The sequence below is a fragment of the Rousettus aegyptiacus genome, unplaced genomic scaffold (assembly GCF_014176215.1).
Source record: "Rousettus aegyptiacus isolate mRouAeg1 unplaced genomic scaffold, mRouAeg1.p scaffold_m13_p_1, whole genome shotgun sequence".
In the NCBI taxonomy this organism is placed as follows: domain Eukaryota; kingdom Metazoa; phylum Chordata; class Mammalia; order Chiroptera; family Pteropodidae; genus Rousettus; species Rousettus aegyptiacus.
In genome coordinates, this window is record NW_023416284.1 from 35,590,366 (window position 1) to 35,608,036 (window position 17,671).

At 44.8% G+C, this 17,671-nt stretch overlaps 1 protein-coding gene across 1 annotated transcript; it reads left to right on the forward strand.

Moving 5' to 3' along the window:
* The first annotated feature begins 3,288 nt into the window (after positions 1 to 3,288).
* On the forward strand, positions 3,289 to 17,570 carry DIO1 (iodothyronine deiodinase 1). Its single transcript, XM_016120345.2, has 4 exons — positions 3,289 to 3,665; positions 9,044 to 9,187; positions 14,442 to 14,641; positions 16,530 to 17,570. The coding sequence occupies exons 1-4, from the start codon at positions 3,344 to 3,346 to the stop codon at positions 16,596 to 16,598; spliced, it is 735 nt and encodes a 244-aa protein (XP_015975831.1). The 5' UTR covers positions 3,289 to 3,343; the 3' UTR covers positions 16,599 to 17,570.
* Positions 17,571 to 17,671: the final 101 nt, after the last annotated feature.

Genomic DNA, 17,671 nt, shown 5'->3' on the forward strand with positions numbered 1-17,671 from the left:
GTTTTTTTTCCCGTGTTTATACCTCTTTTTTTGTTGTTGAATATAAAGTAGCGTAACGAAGGACGAGTGTGAAAAAAAAAGTCATCAATCCCACCTCCACGATTCTTTTTGGCCATAAAAATTTAATTAACCAGTGAAGGAGTGAATGAAGCAATTACTCTGAGTTTGTGAATGAGTGATGTTTGTTAAGACAGGCACCTCAGTAAGTTTGGTAATTGGTTTCCTCACTCCCGTGGCAGTTTGCCTTATGCCGGAGAGATGGGGGCAGGAGGGTTGGTGGGGACGGCAGTAAGGATTGGCTCCCTCACCCCAGGGTCCCCTTACAGGCAACTGACTGCTAGTTCTAATACAGCAGGGCCCCGCCCAGTAAACAACTGTGGTAGAGTTGGCACTGAGTGGACTGGTGAAAAACGTTTTGCCCAGCCTCCTGTCTTTCCCCAGTTAATGCCTACACAGCCCTCGAGATTTTGTTACCATTTCCTCTTACTAGGGGAAGGCGGCCTTCACCTCCCAGGACTTCTTTGCTCCCTTACTACCCTGGGCTTGCCTCTCCCACCACAATTGTTCTTTGCCCATCTTTGCCTGTGAGTGCTCTGAGGGCAAGGATCAGGAATGATTCTGGTCTCTGGGTCCCCAGCACCCAGTCTAGGGTCTGGCACACAATAGTTGCTCAGTGAAAGCTAACTGTAGAATGACCAAGTTCTGACCATTTGAGCCACGTAAGCCAAAGTCACGGTTCACACTAAGTGGAACCTGTTACTTTGGCCTCAGCACAATGGGCCCTTGTGGTCAATTGGAAAGACTTTATATCTAACTATAATTACACATACACTCAGTGTATTTATTGAACTGACATCATTATCAGGCTTTATATATGCAGGATCTCTAATTCTCAGAATAAGCCTGCAAGCTTGAGGTGATTATCCTCATTTTAAAAAGAGAGAGCTGAGGCTTAAGGTAAGTGCAGGGTACTTTGGTTGACTATGTACCAGGAACGAATCTCGATACACAAATTCAGGTGTGAAAGTGTATCAAACACCTCTTATGTCCCATTTCAGATCCTCTTGGCCTCACCTGCTGCTTATTTCACCACACTGATCTTATTCCATAGCTTCAGCAAGGTATAACCTAAGTGAGCTCCACCTCAAGCCCACACCTCAGGCTCTTTTGCCTTCTGCTTGAGTCTTGGTACTATGGAGGTAATAGGACAGTTGAAACCATTCCGTACCCAGACAAGTGCAACCCAGAGGTGCAGGTGTGGGGAGTGGTTAATGCTTTAGGGGGCAAATCTTTGACCATTGGTGTCAATACCTGATGAATTGATGCTTCTTCCTTTTTCCCTTCAGTCATACATCCTCTGATATCTCATGCAGCTTTCAAACTATCTTGCAACCAAATGCCTTTGGAAGTGGCCAATTTGATAATGGGTCCTTGAACAGCTTTCCTTCCTCACCTGCCTTACAACCTTGGTCTTGAACGCCTAGCTCTTGGATTCATAATTGCCAATAAAGTACTTATATGAAGAACCCACATGAAGGCATGTTGTTACCAAGAAGGACCCCAGAAAACAGCCCTCAGGGTGGAATTTTGGAACTGGACTGCTCACCAGTGTATAGCAACAACAACTCTATTGCTGGTGATAAGCGTGTATGTGATATAGGGAGGTGATAACACCTAGATTATATGTCTCTTCTCTTGGAAACAGAAGTAAACATTATATTGATATATTAGTTATAATGACATTAATTTTTGCCTCAAAATGAGACAAGAATCAAAGATAACTGTACTGGTTTAACTAAAACAGCAATCCTTAACTGGGCACTATTTTGCTTCCAGAGGATATTTGGCAATGTCTGAAGACATTTTTGATTGTCATGACTTGTGAGGTGCTACTGGCCAGGGTGCTTCTAGACATCCTACAGTGCACAGGATAGCCCCTCATAAGTCTAAAATATCAATGGTGTCAAGGCTGAAAAACTCTGAGCTCGAATGTTCAGATTTCCTTAACTTGTCTGTCCAAGTATGGTAAACAGGTGAGCCCATCCGATGATACTAATCAGATCTCTACTGCTCTGAGGGGGAAATGAACCACTGAGAGATAGAACCTATCCACCCTCACTTAGACAGCATGAGAGAAGAATGAAGTAGGGGAAGGAAGCTGATGAGCAAGTCTTGCTCTGATGGACAGGTATGCCGGGGTGGAGGGGACACTCTGAAAAGTATGAGCCTTGGTTAGATGCTGCATGTGATCCTGACTGAGTCCCCTGGTATTCTGTGAAGAGGAAAGCTGGCAACCACACAGTGGAGCCATGCTCCAGAAAGTGTCTCCAACACCCCATGAGCAATATCCATTCCAAGAAGGCTGCCAGCACTGAGGAAGCATCTCACCCTGGCTCCAGGGGTCCTAAATAAGGTATGGGCAGTTGGTACCACTTTAATCTATTTTCTTTGGGAGTCTCAAAGGCCTCTTTTCCTTTTTTTTATGTACCTGGTGTTAAGGGTTTAGGTCGTTTGAAGCCACATGTGATAAAGAGAGAAATGAAATAGGCTGCCAGCACATTGCCTGGGTCGGCCAGAGGACGCGAATTTCACATATGTATTCCCCACCCCAGCTCCCACCAAAATTTGATTATAAAAATTGTAAGTAATTACATACATTTTAAAAGACAAAACAGTAGACTTCGAAGTCTTTGCAAAGTGAGCGGTAATTTTTTGTTTACCTGTTTATTCCCCACTCTAGACTGCCACCCCATTGAGAGCAGAGAGAGTATTGTATTTACAACATGCTCCCAGGGCCAAGGGAAGTCACAGGCCCAGTTCTCCTCAGGGATGGCTCTAGCTCTGTCTCTGCCTAGGGAGTTCCCAGACCCAAATCCTCTGGGGAGGGCTGCGCCTCCAAAAACTCTCAACCAACAGCTAGAAGCTGTAAATGGGAAAAACATCTTTAGTAAAATATTTTATTAAAAGAATAAATTAACATTAGAACTGACTCACAACAGAACTTTTCTAAAGGACCACCGAGTTCCTTTAAGTGTGATCTCTTAAAAGTATTTGTTCTTAAAAATTATCAGAAGAGAATTTAAGGTTGACATTTTCCAATCCAAGAATCTCTCAAAGGTTAAGGCAAAGAATCAGAAATGATAACAATTAGATCATATCTTTGAGCACCTAGTTTGGAATTTTCCATTCCATTGACAGGAAGGAAAACACCTTCTGATCCGGTACCTTCCTCCTCTCACAGGTTTGTCACTCTGACCCTGAACCTTTGTTCAGCTCCACCCAGTGTGGCCCAGCTGCAGCCTCGCTGCCCGTTGGCCTCAGAGCCAGCTCTGGCTGTGCTGAGATGGAGCTGCCCTGGCCAAGACGGTGGCTGAAGAGGCTCTGGGTACTCTTGCAGGTGGCCCTACATGTGGCTGTAGGCAAAGTCCAACTGACCCTGTTTCCCAGGAGAGTCAAGCAGAACATCGTGGCCATGAACCGGAGGAACCCTCATTTTTCCTTTGACAACTGGCTCCCAAGCCTCTTCGGCATCCAGTATTTCTGGTTCGTCCTAAAGGTCCGTTGGCAACAACTGGAGGACACAACTAAGGAAGGAGGTCTGGCCCCAGACTGCCCTGTGGTCTGCCTCTCAGGACAGCGGTACAACATTTGGGACTTCATGCAAGGTCAGGAGGCTGATACAGCTTGAGTTCTTGAAATGGGGGTGCTTGAAGGGAGTGAGGAGTGGGGTTGAGAGTCCTGAATTCTTCTACTACTCCAGCTGCTCTTTTTTGGCTTCTTGTCCTCTTCCCACTTCCTGAAACCAGGACTTCTCCTGGATTCTGTCTTTCTGAGTGGCATTAGCACCTTCACAGGCAACCAAACCACACACCAGCCACATTAGCCGTTAGCTTCTCCAGCATGGCTATTACCACATAGTTGCTCTGCTTGATGCACTTTACCCCTCACTCTACCTGGTCAAGTCCGGTTCATCCTCCAGACTTCTGCTCAGTGACACTTCTGCGACAAGCCAACCCCAACTCCTCCAGACTAGGTTACCCCCTCCTGTAGGCATAACATCCTAAACTTTTATTATTACACCTGTCCTGGTTTGTAATTATTTGTGCGTATTCGATTAATGTCGGTGGTCCTCACTAGCCTGCAAGTTCTGTGAAGGTGGAGATTGTCACTCTAATCCACTATCATGTTCCCATGGCCGCTGCTGACTCATAGTAGTTGCTCAGTAAATATTTGTTGAAGATGTCTCAGGCGCACTCTCTTCCAGGCAAACCAGCTCTATTTGAGTTCTTAAAGACCTGGTGGATCAGTTTTCTCTTTTCTGTCCTCTCAGTTGCTCTTCTTGCCAGGACTTCCTCCTCCTCCTTGTGGCCTCTTTTCCCACCCAGTTTGTGAATGGCTGCCAGATTATCCTTTCACAAGCATATCCCTGATCAATCTACATCCCAGCTCACCAAGCTTCGGCAGTTCTCCTCTGCATTCAGGACAAATACTCAGGGTCTTCCTGGGCTGTGCTTTGTGCTCAAGGTCCTCCCTGGGCTGACTCCAGCTTTTCTTCTCAATTTCACCTGCATGCCTCCCCTCGCAGTCCATCTTTATGGATACCCTAAAGCAACTCTTACATTTTTTAGATGCAAAGACCCAGATAGGTAAATTACTTGCTCAGAGTTACACAGTGAGTTCTCATAGAGCCAGACCTAGAATTCATGCCTTCTGTCTCTCAGCTAATGCACTTTCTGCTATTGGGTAAGGCAACAGAGGCTCAGAGAAATTCTCAGCCGCCTCCTATCCTCTGCACACATACGCACATGCACACATATTACATACGCATGCTCTTAGACATGCACACAGCAAAATATTGATTACCTGGTGTATTGTGGTAGAAAGCAAGTCTGATGATTTGTTTTCTAGGTGACTAGAAGTTAATCTGAAACCGAATTTATTTCAGCCCTTTTTTAATATATTCTAAAAACTCTCAAAGCATACTTATGAGATTTCACCTAGTAACTATAAATAGGCTTTTTCTGCTGAGAGAACCTGGTATGCAAGTTAATTTACTGGTCTAGGGTTTGTGATGATAGGTTCGACTCCAGCACTAATACAAAGCTGTTTTTCCATTTATATAGACGAGTTGGACTTGACATTCCTTGCCCAACATACTTGAAATTATGTTCTCTGCACCATGGACCTGGGCAAGGTGTCAGCCCTCAGCACTGCCACCCCCTTGTACCCATCCTTCCTCTCTCTGCTATGAGGAAAGCAGAAAACTGAGTTTAAACTTTGTCCTTAATATTGATCACTGTACAAGACCACACCACAAATAAACAAATGGCTCTGTCTCTTCTAAGGTCCTAATCAGTGGGTATTGAATCTTTACTTCCAATTAAGAACAAATTCAAGACAGCTAATATTTAACAATGGTCCTGACTTTAAGTCTTTTGACTTCTTATCTGAAAGGTGACTGACTCCCTAGGGTCATTGGAAGCCAGTGCAGTGGCTGACCACTTAGCCAGGACTGGCCTCTAAGCCTCCCTTGCTGAGGCCTGGGCAACCCTGTCACATGGGTGAGGACTTGTTGCATAATCAACCAACAGGGACTGAGGCTCACTCAATGCCCTCTAGGGCCTCCTATAAGAAAATCTGTGAGCTAAGGACAACAAGAACTTTGTTTCTCCAGAGAAACTGGCCTGCTTTCTCTTCATGTCTAAAAATGAGGAATATATAACCAATTGCTTCTCCTTATACTTGGCCACCAGGAAACTCAGAATCAAATATACCACAGTTATAACAAATGCAGGGACCCTAAGGCCTTTTTCTGTTCCACATTTCTCTCCTCTTCTATGCCTCCCAGAGGGACATGATTTTTATTAATATCTATTTAATATTATATATGTAAGCTGCTTCAAATCTTCTACGGAAATACATGAAGAAATAATGAACCAAATAAACCACAAGCAAGATGCCCTCTACTCCCCATTCATCAGTAAGTCCAGTCAATTTCAGCTTTTCCCTTCTCCACTGCGCACATACTAGCCCATGCTCCCATTCTCTCTCATGTGTATTTCTCCCATGTCCTCAACTGCTTCTCCCCCACTTTCGTTCTCACACTCAGTCTTTTCACTACAGAGCAGCCAGAGTGATCTTTTGTATAAATCTGACCATTTTTCAATATACAGCTCTGCTGTAGCAATCAGGGTGCTGGCGTACAAGCAAAACAAACTCACTGTGGTTTTCTAACTCACATACAAATACATGTACATATACATATACAAAGGAACATATTAGAAAGGTGTCGCAGGGTCCCAAGTATCAACCACAGCTGGAACATTGGGCCTGGACTGTCTTTTAGCGTCAACGGTAAGGCCTGGATGCTGTTGTTACTTTGGTTACCATGGGAACCCATCACCACTGTAGGACTCCACCTTCCGTGACTCAGCTGTAGATTAATTCTACCATCTCCATGACTCCAGAATCAAGGATCTATGTGGGAGGGTTTAATGAGCCCATGCTTAATCATTGTCTGTGCCTTGGCTGCTGTAGGCAGAGAACGGAACTGGCCCCTCTATCTTCCATAGAGTGAGGCTGGGCACACTCTCTCATCAATAGTACATAAAATGGGGAATTACAAGTGGGAAGAAGAGTTAGGTGCCAAAATTATAACAAATATCTACCATCCTTGCTTTGTATCCCCATGATGTCCTGTAGTATCTAGAATAAAATTCAGATTCTTTATGATATATGAGAGCCTGCCTGCTCTGGCTCATACATACCTCTCCAACCACCACTCTCATTGACCCCCAGCCTGGCTCTAGTCATGATGACCTTGCAGGTCTGTGAATACACCAAGCTCTGTCCCTCCTCAGGGCCTCTGTACACAGAATGAAGTCCCTTTGTCTGGCCTGCCTTTCTCTCTTTGCCCCAGCTGGCTCATTCCTACTCTTCATTTCTCAGATTAAATGGCATCTACTCAGAGGCCTTCCCTGACTTACTCGTCTAAAGTAGCTCATTCTTTTACAGTCTCTTTCGTAACCCTTATCACAACTTGAAATTACTTCATTTATGTTTACTTGTTTTTTTACCTGTTTCCCCATTAAACAGACCTCAAATTGCATGCAAGCAGAGATCTACTGGTCTTGCTCTCTGCCGAATCCCCAGTGTGTCGCAGAGAGCCTTGTACATTCTAAGTGCTGAATAAATGCCTGTAGATGGAATGAGCCTGTGTTCAATGTCAGGGACGTGAGGATGAATGAAGAACAAGCCTTGCCCTCAATGAGTAGCCTGGGGACACAAACACTTAAACAGGCCATGTCACAGTGCAGGATGTGCCATGCTCTGACAGATGTATGATAAGGGCTCAACGATGTCTGCTCTGGCCATAAGTAGCCACAGGGTGCTGGCAGCTCCCTAGAGTTGCCCCTAGTCTAGGCTGGGAGAGTTTGAAAAGGCTCCCATCCAGGGCTGGGACCAATGAATCACAAAGAATCCCTCATTCGGAAGGGCCTGTGCTTGGGGTTTAATGCTCTGTAGAAGCTGTACTGAAATTCTTAATACTTTTATCTTTGAATTTGCATTTAGTCAGTGAAGCCTCATGGAACAATGGAGCATGCCCCAGGGACTTGGAGATTTGGCTCCTGCAGGATTCCACCTTCCACAGCCTCCCTGCTCCTCTCTGGGACATGTTCTTCAAAGCTCACTCTTCCACTCCCAGGCACCCTAGCCCATTCAGCCTCCTTCCTGCTCCGTACCACTGACTGCTGCCACCTTCTGGCCCCAGATAAGGCCTGGATATAAGCATGGGAAAGGTCAAGGTCAGGTGTGTGCATCTCGCAGCATCTCCTGGCAGGGTGTGGGATCAGCTATCCCCATCCTGGGATGACAGTGTCATGATGCAATTTGGCAAGTAACTAGGGGTGACTTGGCAAGAGGAGTTTTTGCCCACTTTACTCCCCCATCAAGGTACCTAGCATGTCCCTGCAGTTTGTAATATCTTGTGAGTTGGAGTTGTGGGCAGGTGGGAAGGAGAAATGTCTGGCTCAATTTCTGTACTCCTGGCTGGGGCATGGTAAGTTGGTCTGGTAGGCTAGACAGAGAGGAATGCCAGTAGCCAGGGGCCACAAACATACATGGACATGCGCATTGAGTTATGGGGCTCCTGGGGCACTGTGAGGGTTTGCATTCACCCTATGAATATCCTTGTGCCAGGGGAGTACAACATTAAATAGCGACTAAAAGCACCATGCCCGGGCAAGAGAGAGACAACAGAAGATAAGAAAAATCTTTGTATTTTAATATACTTAATGGAATTTTTTTTCCTCCACTTTTTGAACAAGAGGCCCTACATTTTCATTTCGCACTGGGCCCAGTAATTATGTAGCTGGCCCTGCTCCCACCCTTTACTCTCCTTTGTGGAGTCCCCTCTACGGCCTCCCCCACTTCATGGTTCAGGAAATAAATAATAGCTAATAACAGTAGCTTACATTCATTGAGTACCTACTGTGGGCCAGGCACCGTTTTAAGCCCTTATCTGTATTAAGTTATTTAATGCAGATTGTAATTCTCATTACAATCCTATAAAGTATTGTTACTATGTCCATTTGTGGATAAGGAAACTGAAGTGCTTTGAATGGAAAGAGCATTGAATTGAGAGTCTAGAAGCCACAGTGTTAATTTTAACTCCACCACTGACCTGCTGTGTGACCTGAAGCAAGCCTATAAACCTGTTTGCCTATAAAACAGGGAAAAAATTATCTACCTTACAGGATAATAACCACATCACATGAGAGATGGATGTATGCTTGCCTTATAAAATGCATGAAAGGGACTCTTCTTATTCTTCTGATTCCCACCCAGTGGTCCACTGAGAACTGATAAAACTGCTCATTTTAGAGAGGAATAAAGTGGCTCTAGCCTCTGCTAAGTCAGGCGCTGGATCCATGTTAGAGAGGAAATAAAGATAATAGAATTAAATGCAGGATAATAGAAGGTGCTTACAAAAGAAATGCTGTGTGTAGAGTACTGGTTGTTGATGGTTCCATTTCTGTTTCAGGCAACAGACCATTGGTGCTGAATTTTGGAAGTTGTACCTGACCTTCATTTCTTTTGAAATTTGACCAATTCAAGAAACTTATTGAAGACTTTAGTTCCATAGCAGATTTTCTTGTCATTTACATTGAAGAAGCACATGCATCAGGTACAGAAAGATTCCCTGCCTCTACCTCCTCCTGCCCTCTCTTTTCTCTCTCTCCCTCTCTCAAGGTTGAGGGTGGGAAGAAGTATAGGAGGAGAGAGAGAAGGGGCCACTATTCATGAGTTCCCACCATCTCTCAGTCCTTGCTAGGTTTACCTACCACTCACTAACTTCAGTCTATGCTTTCAACCAGGCACACAGAGCAGAAAACCCAGAGTGATGGGGTCTAGCTGGGAAATCATTGAACATTCTGAATGGATAAATAGGGAAAGCAAGGAAGAGAAGCTAATATGAACACAATTACAAGGAACTGAGACTTGAAATGACACAAGTGAAATGACTGCTATATAGCTACTCGTAAAATCTATCCTAAGACTCTCCAAGCTCAAGGGTACATTGTGGTTCATCTCAGTCAGTGGTTCCTGAGTGTTAATGGGCAATGAAAGCACCTGAAAGCACTTGTTCAAAACAGACTGCCGAACCCCACCCTACAGATCTGGAGTGGAACCTGAGAATTTGCATTTTTAACCAGCTCTGGGTGATGCTGAAGCTGCTGGTCTGGGGACCACACTTGGAGAACCACTTCTCCAGGCCAGCATTTATCTGGGGCAGGAATTCTTCTTTAGCCCCTAACAGGTGGTCACCCATCTTTATTACTTCATGGGAAATCTTGTTTCCTTCACTGTTCCTTTGCTGGACAGTTCTGTTATTGAGAAAGCCCTTTCTTGCAATGGGCAGACATCTCTCTCCCTAAAACTTCTCAGCTTGGTCTAAGCCCCATGAACTTTACATATGGTCAGATATACTTCTATATACCTGGTTTTCATGGGGATCGAACTCATGAATTTGGATCAGCTCTCAAACCCAGAGACTGAATAAGGCAAGAAGTTCAGGTGGCCAAGTAGAATGAGTGTTATTTACTCACCCATCTCCCTACAAGACTCGTCTTTGTCACCTAGCACTTGGCGGAGTCCATGTCACAGACTCAGAGCTCAGTAAAAGTTGGGTGATGGGTGGTTTAGGCCAATATTTTATAGCTTTACTGGTTTATCCTCGTGTTGTAAGTGTAGAGATTGCTATAAAATAATTGTCAGCAAAGCTGCCCAGCAAACTTTCTGCAGTATGGTCCCTGGATCCCTGATGTCAGAGCCACCTAGGCTGCTTGTTGAAAATGCATCTTCCAGGGCCCCACCCCGGGCCATTCTATCTTGATTTATATCCACCCAAAAGTTTGACAACTGCTTTCAACTAATATTGTATTCATTTAATTGGTACCTTCTGGCCTCATTAGGAATTTGGGTCAACTTAAAATATTAGCATGGGGTGACAGGTACACAGAGGTTCACTATACCGTTCTCTCTCCTTTTATGCATATTTAAAAATTTCCATAATAACATTTAAACAGCATAGGTAACAGGAGATCAAAGGCAAGCATGATGTACCCCTTCTTCAAAAACCCCTTTGGGAGGGCAGAGCCATCAGTTAAAGAGATAACTTGGGTGTTTACAAGTGTCTGTGGTCTCCATGGCTAAGAAGAGATGATTCCTTGATGTCATTAGAGCTGACAACTGAAGCTCAGCCAAAGCTCATTGAACTGTCCTGGAACAGCATTTCTCAAACTTTAATGTGTACTTAAGTCACCTTGGGATCTTACTAAGATGCAGATTTTGGCTCAGTAGGGCTGTAAAGGGGCCTGAGATTCTGCATGTCTAACCAGCTCCCCAGGTGATCCTGAGGGTGCTGGTTCAGGGACCACACTTGGAGCAACAAGGTCCTAGAAGATCCAGCTTTAATCTCCAAAAAGAATAAGTTGTAAACTGTGACAAGAGGGATCAGATCATCATAGAAATTGTTTCTGGTCCTGACCCATTTCTCCTGAAATCAGCGGGTTTAACCCTTTCCACAACCCAGGGCTGTCCACCTCATCCATTGAGGAAAGGCTTCCTATCTGTCCTGACAATTTCTTGCCTCTGTGCTTTGCCACTCCTAGTTCAGGCATTTCTTTCTCCTCTCCACCTCCTTCCCCAGGGTACTCATTTCTGTCAATCAGACAGAAGTGGGTATGGCCCAAATCCCAGAATTAAAGTACACAGAGTCAGTGTCTACCAATCCAAAGAGGTCTAAAGTCTATGGCCCATATCTGTTGGCTTCCTTCTTCCCAGACATCATGTTTGTTGAGATAATTTATGGGGAACCATGAGTTGTGGTGGGAGGAACAGACTCTGGAGTTTCAGACCTGAGTGTGAGTTCCAGCTCCATCACATGCTGGCCACACAACCTGGGGCAACTTACCTTCCATACTTATTTCTGTGCCACTAAAATGGGATGACAACACTGACCTCACAGAATTGCTCATTCTGCAATATTTAATGAGTGCCTGCTATGTATCTAGTCCTATGCTGTGCCTGGCGATATAGAGATGAAAGATACACATAGTTCCTGCCTCTAAGGAACTCACAGTTGATGTTGGGATTCACCTCCTCTCTGGGCCTCCACATTCTCAGCTGCAGGATGGGGATGAGAGCCTCTGCACAGTCTCTAATAGGAGGCTGCTGTGAAGCTCCAGTGAGTTAGTGGGTGGACAAGACTGACTGCCTAATCATATAAGCTGGTGTTACTGCCATTTACAAAGTTTTGAAGTCTTGGGGCAGGTAATAAATACTTAAGTATTTTTTTCTTGGGGGAAGAGCAAGTACTGAGCAGAGGACTTTGAAGTGCTGTGGATGTGGAGCCAATTCTGCTGATGGACTTAAGCAACTTATATTACCCTGGGAGGCAATAAACACAGGCCACGTACCTTCCGAAGGAACCCGTGACCACATTATCTGGGTTCCAGGCTCCCCAGAAATAGGGCAAGTAGAAGGGCAATGGCAGTAGGGCTGCAAATGGGCCTGAGATTTAGGGTCCTTTGGGGGTTTTAGGGTTTTTATGGTTATTTTTTTCAACCTGTTGGCCCATTAGCTAATGAGTGCCACCTCCTGTAAGCAGGCAGAAGGGCACCTCGGCAAATGGGGCCAGTTGAAAATCCTCTTCCATTTGAAGTTAAGCAGCCTCGAACAGGGTTTTTTGTTTTTGTTTTTTGGTTTTTTTTGTTTGTTTTTTTGTTTTTCATTTTTAGTTTTTGACACGGAGGTGGTGGGGGTGGTGGGGATCTCTAGAGCAAAGTAGAAAGAAAAAAAAAATCCCTGTGGTGTAGAATAAAAACTGGCTTCTTTCCCATCTTTCTATTATTTTAGAAGTCAGGCAAATAAACCAATATTTTTTTTAGCAGCTTCTATTAACCAAGCAGAGCACAGGGAACTCCAAGTTGACTCCTTTAAGTCTCACCAATATAGGTTCTATTAACCCCATTTAACAGATGGGTAAACTGAGAATTTAAAGACATATGACGTGCTTGCCCAATATCGCACAGCTGAGTGGGACAGATAAGGCTTCCTGGAAGAAATGGTCTTAGAGCAGTGGTTTTCAACTGAGGGTGATTTTGTCCTCCAGGGCAGGGGTCCTTAATTGCCAGGCCGTGGACCAGTACAGTTCGTGGTCTATTAGAAACTGGGCCACACAGCAGGAGGTAAGCATTGGGCGAGCGAGTGAAGCTTCACCTGTATTTGCAGCCGCTTCTCAGTGCTAGCATCATTGCCTCAGCTCCACCTCAGATCATCAGGCATCAGATTCTCATAGGAGCACTGGTCCCTGGTGCCAAAAGGTTGGGAACTGCTGCTCCAGGGTATGCTTAGCAATATGTGGAAACATTTTTAGTTGTCACAATCTGAAGGAGGGGATGCTTCTGACATACAGTGAGTACAGGCTAGAGATGCAGCTCTACATCCTACAACACACAGGATAGCCCATCACAACAAAGAATTATCTGACCCAAAATGTCAATAGTACTAACATTAAGAAGCCCTGCATTAGAGTTGAGCCTTAAAAGGACAGGTTGGATTTCACACGTGGAAGAGATGATGAGAAGGAGCAGAGAAGTATCAGAGTCTTTTGAGGAGGAGTCCACTTTGGCTCATGTGGAAGGACTGGCAGCCGTGACTGGAAATGCAGGTCAGAAGAGATGACAGGTTTCATTAAATGCTGTGCTAAGGAGTTGGTCTTGTGATTGGTTTTTAAGCAGAGGAAAAATATCATCAAATTTTACATTAGGAATCATTCTCAGAGATTTTTGGATGAGTGAAAAGGTAGTAAGATTAGGTGGCAAGAAGACTGCTTAGGAGGGGATGAAAATAAGAGTGATTGCCAGGCTAGGAGTTGTACTCAGGCTCTAAGTTCATTCTAAGTGCCTGATCATGAGGCTGCCAGTACAGCTAATACATCAGCTGCAGCAGCGGAAGTCATAGTATCCAAACAAGGAAAGAGAAGGTCTTGCTCTATTCACACTGCAGTTAAAGGCAGGAGCTGTGATGAAAATGGCAGAAGTGAGAGATAGATTGGGGGGTGAGTGGATCAAAGAACCTCAAGTATTACACCCACCTATCTGGAGCAAAAATCTGGAGGAAGGCTGGAGAGATGAGCCAGTTCACTAAGAACCTGGTAGGCCACACTGAGGAGCTTGGGATTTATCCTGAGGATAATAGCAAGCCATTGAAAGATCTAAATAGGAGAGTGACATGGTCAGATTTGCATTTTGGAAAGAACGCTCTGGTGGAAAATTGTTTAGAGGAAAATTGTTTAGACTCGAGCAGTAGTTCTTAAATGTCGGCATGTGTTAGAATCATCTAGAAGGCTGTTCAAATAGATTGGTGGGCCCCATTCCTGGTCAGTCTAGGGTGGGGTCTGAGAAGTTGCATTATTAACAAATTCTCAGGTGATGCTGACACTGCTGGTCTGGGCAGCACACACTTAGAGAACTATTTCTCGAGACCCTTGCCTAAGTGTGGTCCAGGCACCAGCAGCCTTGGCTTCCTGAGAACTAGCTAGACTCAGTGCCACCCTAGACAGACTGAATCAGAATCTTCCTTTAACGAGGCCCCTAAGTGATTTATTTGCCCATTATAGTTTCAGAAGCACTGGTTTTTTGGCCTGTCTTACACTGAAAAGCCAAGGTCTAGGAGTCAGGAGCTGCAGGCTTCAGTTCTGGATTAACCACTAATTTTCTACGTAATCTCATGCGTTTACTCATAGTAGGAAACTGGGCCAAATCATGGCCAAGGGCTCCTCTACTTGGGACCTACAGTTAAAAGGAGGTGGTATTTAGTCTGTAGGAAGTATATGCCATGGCTTCAGAGTCCAGTGCCTGGCCTTCCTCTTGCAGATGGCTGGGCTTTTAAGAACAACGTGAAAATCAGGAACCACCGGAACCTCCAGGAACGCCTGCAGGCAGCCCGTATGCTGCTGGACAGAAGCCCCCAGTGCCCTGTGGTGGTGGACACAATGAAGAACCAGAGCAGCCACCTCTACGCAGCACTGCCTGAGAGGCTTTATGTGCTCCAGGAGGGCAGGATCCTCTACAAGGTGGTAACTACCCTCTCTAGGGGCCAGGGTCCGGGGAGGGCAAAGGGCAAGGCAAAGAGAGGGCTTTGTATCAGGCTGATCTGGATTCAAATCACTGCCCAGCCATTTACGAGCCATATGACCATGAGCAAGTCTTCCTCTCTTAGAGCTTCAGTTTCTTCTGAAAAATGGAGATGTTGACCCCCATGTCATAGGGGACGAAATAATGCACAGGAAAAGTCCCTAACATTTAGACTGGAGCTGCAGCCTCCTGGCTGCTTTCTGAGCCTAGAAGACTGGCCCAGCCCTGGTTTAGTTTAAAGCTGAGAGTTGAAGAATGTTGTTCCTATTTTATAAACAATGCTTAGAGAGGGCAATTGACTTGCCCAAGGTCACACTGAACAAGGTTCTGATTTCAATTCTAAATCCTCTGAATGGGATGAATCAGGAATAGGAGGGTACAAAGCAGCTAATGTCTGAGGCAGGCCTGAACCTGGAGGGGCTGCAGGAGGCCAGAAGAGAACAAACTCTGCAGTTCGGAGGTGGAAATGCTGAAACAGGAATTCAAGGCAGGAATTGAGTCCAGCCTTCCTCTCATGGCTTCCAGCCTGGCCAGCATGAGGGACATAAGCACAGCCTCTGACCCCTTTGACACTACTGGCTTCTCAAGAGGGCAGAAACTAAGTTTTATAGACAATGAAGGGATTTCCAGTCTTGGAGAGTACATGAAGCCCATTTATGTGGATGCTCCTTTGCCCACACATCAAGCTATCCCTATGTATGCAGGGGAAATAAGCGACAACATGCAGATGAATTCCCAGGGTGCCAAGAGTCACAGCAGCGCAAGGATTCAGGTCCTTCCTTTAGAGAAATGGCTCTAAGATGGCACGAGTGAGGCAAACTGGGCACTGCGTCCCTATCCTGGGTTAGGCCCTGTGCAAGTATTAAAAACCCAAAAAATGAACTAACAATGGTCCAAATTTTACTTCACAGTCTAGGAACCAAGTGCTATGAGACTTCAGAGCAGGGGTCAGAAAACCTTTCCTGTAAAGGGTCAGGAAGTAAATATTTTCAAATTTGTGGACATCCCCCACCCCAAAAAAAGATAGGTAAACAAAAGGGTGTGGAGGCATCACAACAGATTTAGCTTTCAGATTGTTAGTTTTCCAATCCCAGGAGGAAGGTAGGCTTTTCAGAGGTAGTGACAATTGCTTGTGTCTTAAAGGATAAAGAGCCAACCACATGAGCATGGTGAGTGAAAATTATTGCAAATATTGGGAAGAGGGTGGGCAAAGGCACTGAGGCAAGTGAGGGCAGCATGTGAATGGACAATTGTGGGCATTGGACCACAGGATCTGCCCTTCATCTTCGGGCAAAGGAGAGCCGTTGTAGAGTTTTGAGCAGGGTAGACGCACGATCAGATCCTTATTTTGGAAAGATCACTGGCTACTGGGTGAAGAATGAACTGGAGGGAGCAGGGGAGCAAAGGACTGGGTATTGTTGGGAGGTGTAGTAGCTGCTCAAGTAGGAGATGGAGATAGCCGAACTAGGGCAGTGTCAACAGAGAGGCAGAGGTGGTTCTGATGTGGAATGGAAAGTACTTGATGTGAGGGGCGAAAATAAGGCCAGTTTGAAGTTCTGATTATAGAAAGAAAGCTTACTTGTATAGACCCCTTTCTCCTTTTAAACTCTATTAACTTTACCCCCCCACCCCGGTTTTCCTACTTCTCTGTCCAGTCTTCCCACTAAATGTTGGTGCCATCCCATACACTGTGCCTGGGTGATCTCACCTACCTCTTGGTTGCATCTACCACTGACTATACCGCCCTGATCACTCCCACAGAGATATCACTAGTCCAGGTCTCTTGCAAGTCAGAAATCTGGGAATGCTGATTCGTTTCTTTTGCAGGGTAAACCTGGCCCTTGGAACTATCATCCAGAGGAAGTTCGTGCTGTTCTGGAAAAGCTCCACGGTTAATCTGGAAGGATCCCCCAATTCTAGGTGACCAACAGGAAGACTCCTCAAGGCCTGGCTCTCCCCACAACCTAGCTGGCTTTTACTTCTTGATCTGTGTCCCCAGTTGAATCACTAGCTCAGCTTTTTCTGATCTAAGCAAATAATTGTTATAATCAGAAAATGAAGCAGCAAGTGAGCAGAGTGTTAAAGAATGCACAACTCCACACTGCCTCCGCTGTGTGTGAGAGCAGTTGCATTGCACAAGCGTACTTCTCCTGTCACTCTAATACCAAGTGGTGAGATAGGGCATCCTTCATATCAGGTAAATGCATTTTACCCAATTTTCCATTTATGGAATTGATGATTTAAGATACTATACTAGTTTTTAGAACCAAGCATGCGGACAACTCCAGATGTTTAGAGAGAAAGGAGGAAATGGAAGAGGAGAGAGTAGGGACGGGAGGAGACAGTAAAGATGGTAATCCTTTCCTTGACAAAAGACTGAAACCAGTCAGTGGTGATGGTAATGAGGGGTGAGTTTCCATGGTAACACCTCCACTTCTATCATAGAAAAGGAAGAGACTCACTTTATGATCATTAAATATATTTCATAGAAATCTAGCTCTCTGTACCCTGGAATCTTTAACTATCTTTACTTATCAACAAAGTCACTTGAAGGATTGGCTTCCCAAATACTTTATATCCTTGATCAAACTAGACAACAGGCACCAGCAAAGCTGTCATCAGTTATGTAAGAGCTCTGACTTTTCTGTTTCTCTGACTTTTTTGCAAGTCTCCTAATGGTCATTTGTGTTTAGTTACATCAGCCTAATGGATATCATTGCTATTCATCTGTTTTAACTCTGCCTCTTTTCATATTTGTTTATGATGGCCACAGCTTAAAGTACACACAGCCGTGACTTGATTTGAAAAAATATATATTTTAAGATGCAGCAAGTTAATACAGAATGATTAAAATATATCAGCCTATTAGGGATGGCTTCAGTGTGATCTTTACATTTTCTTTTCCAATTTGCATAAGCCTGTTCTATCCTTTATTATACCCAATGTACAGTAAGTAATCTGATCTGCAA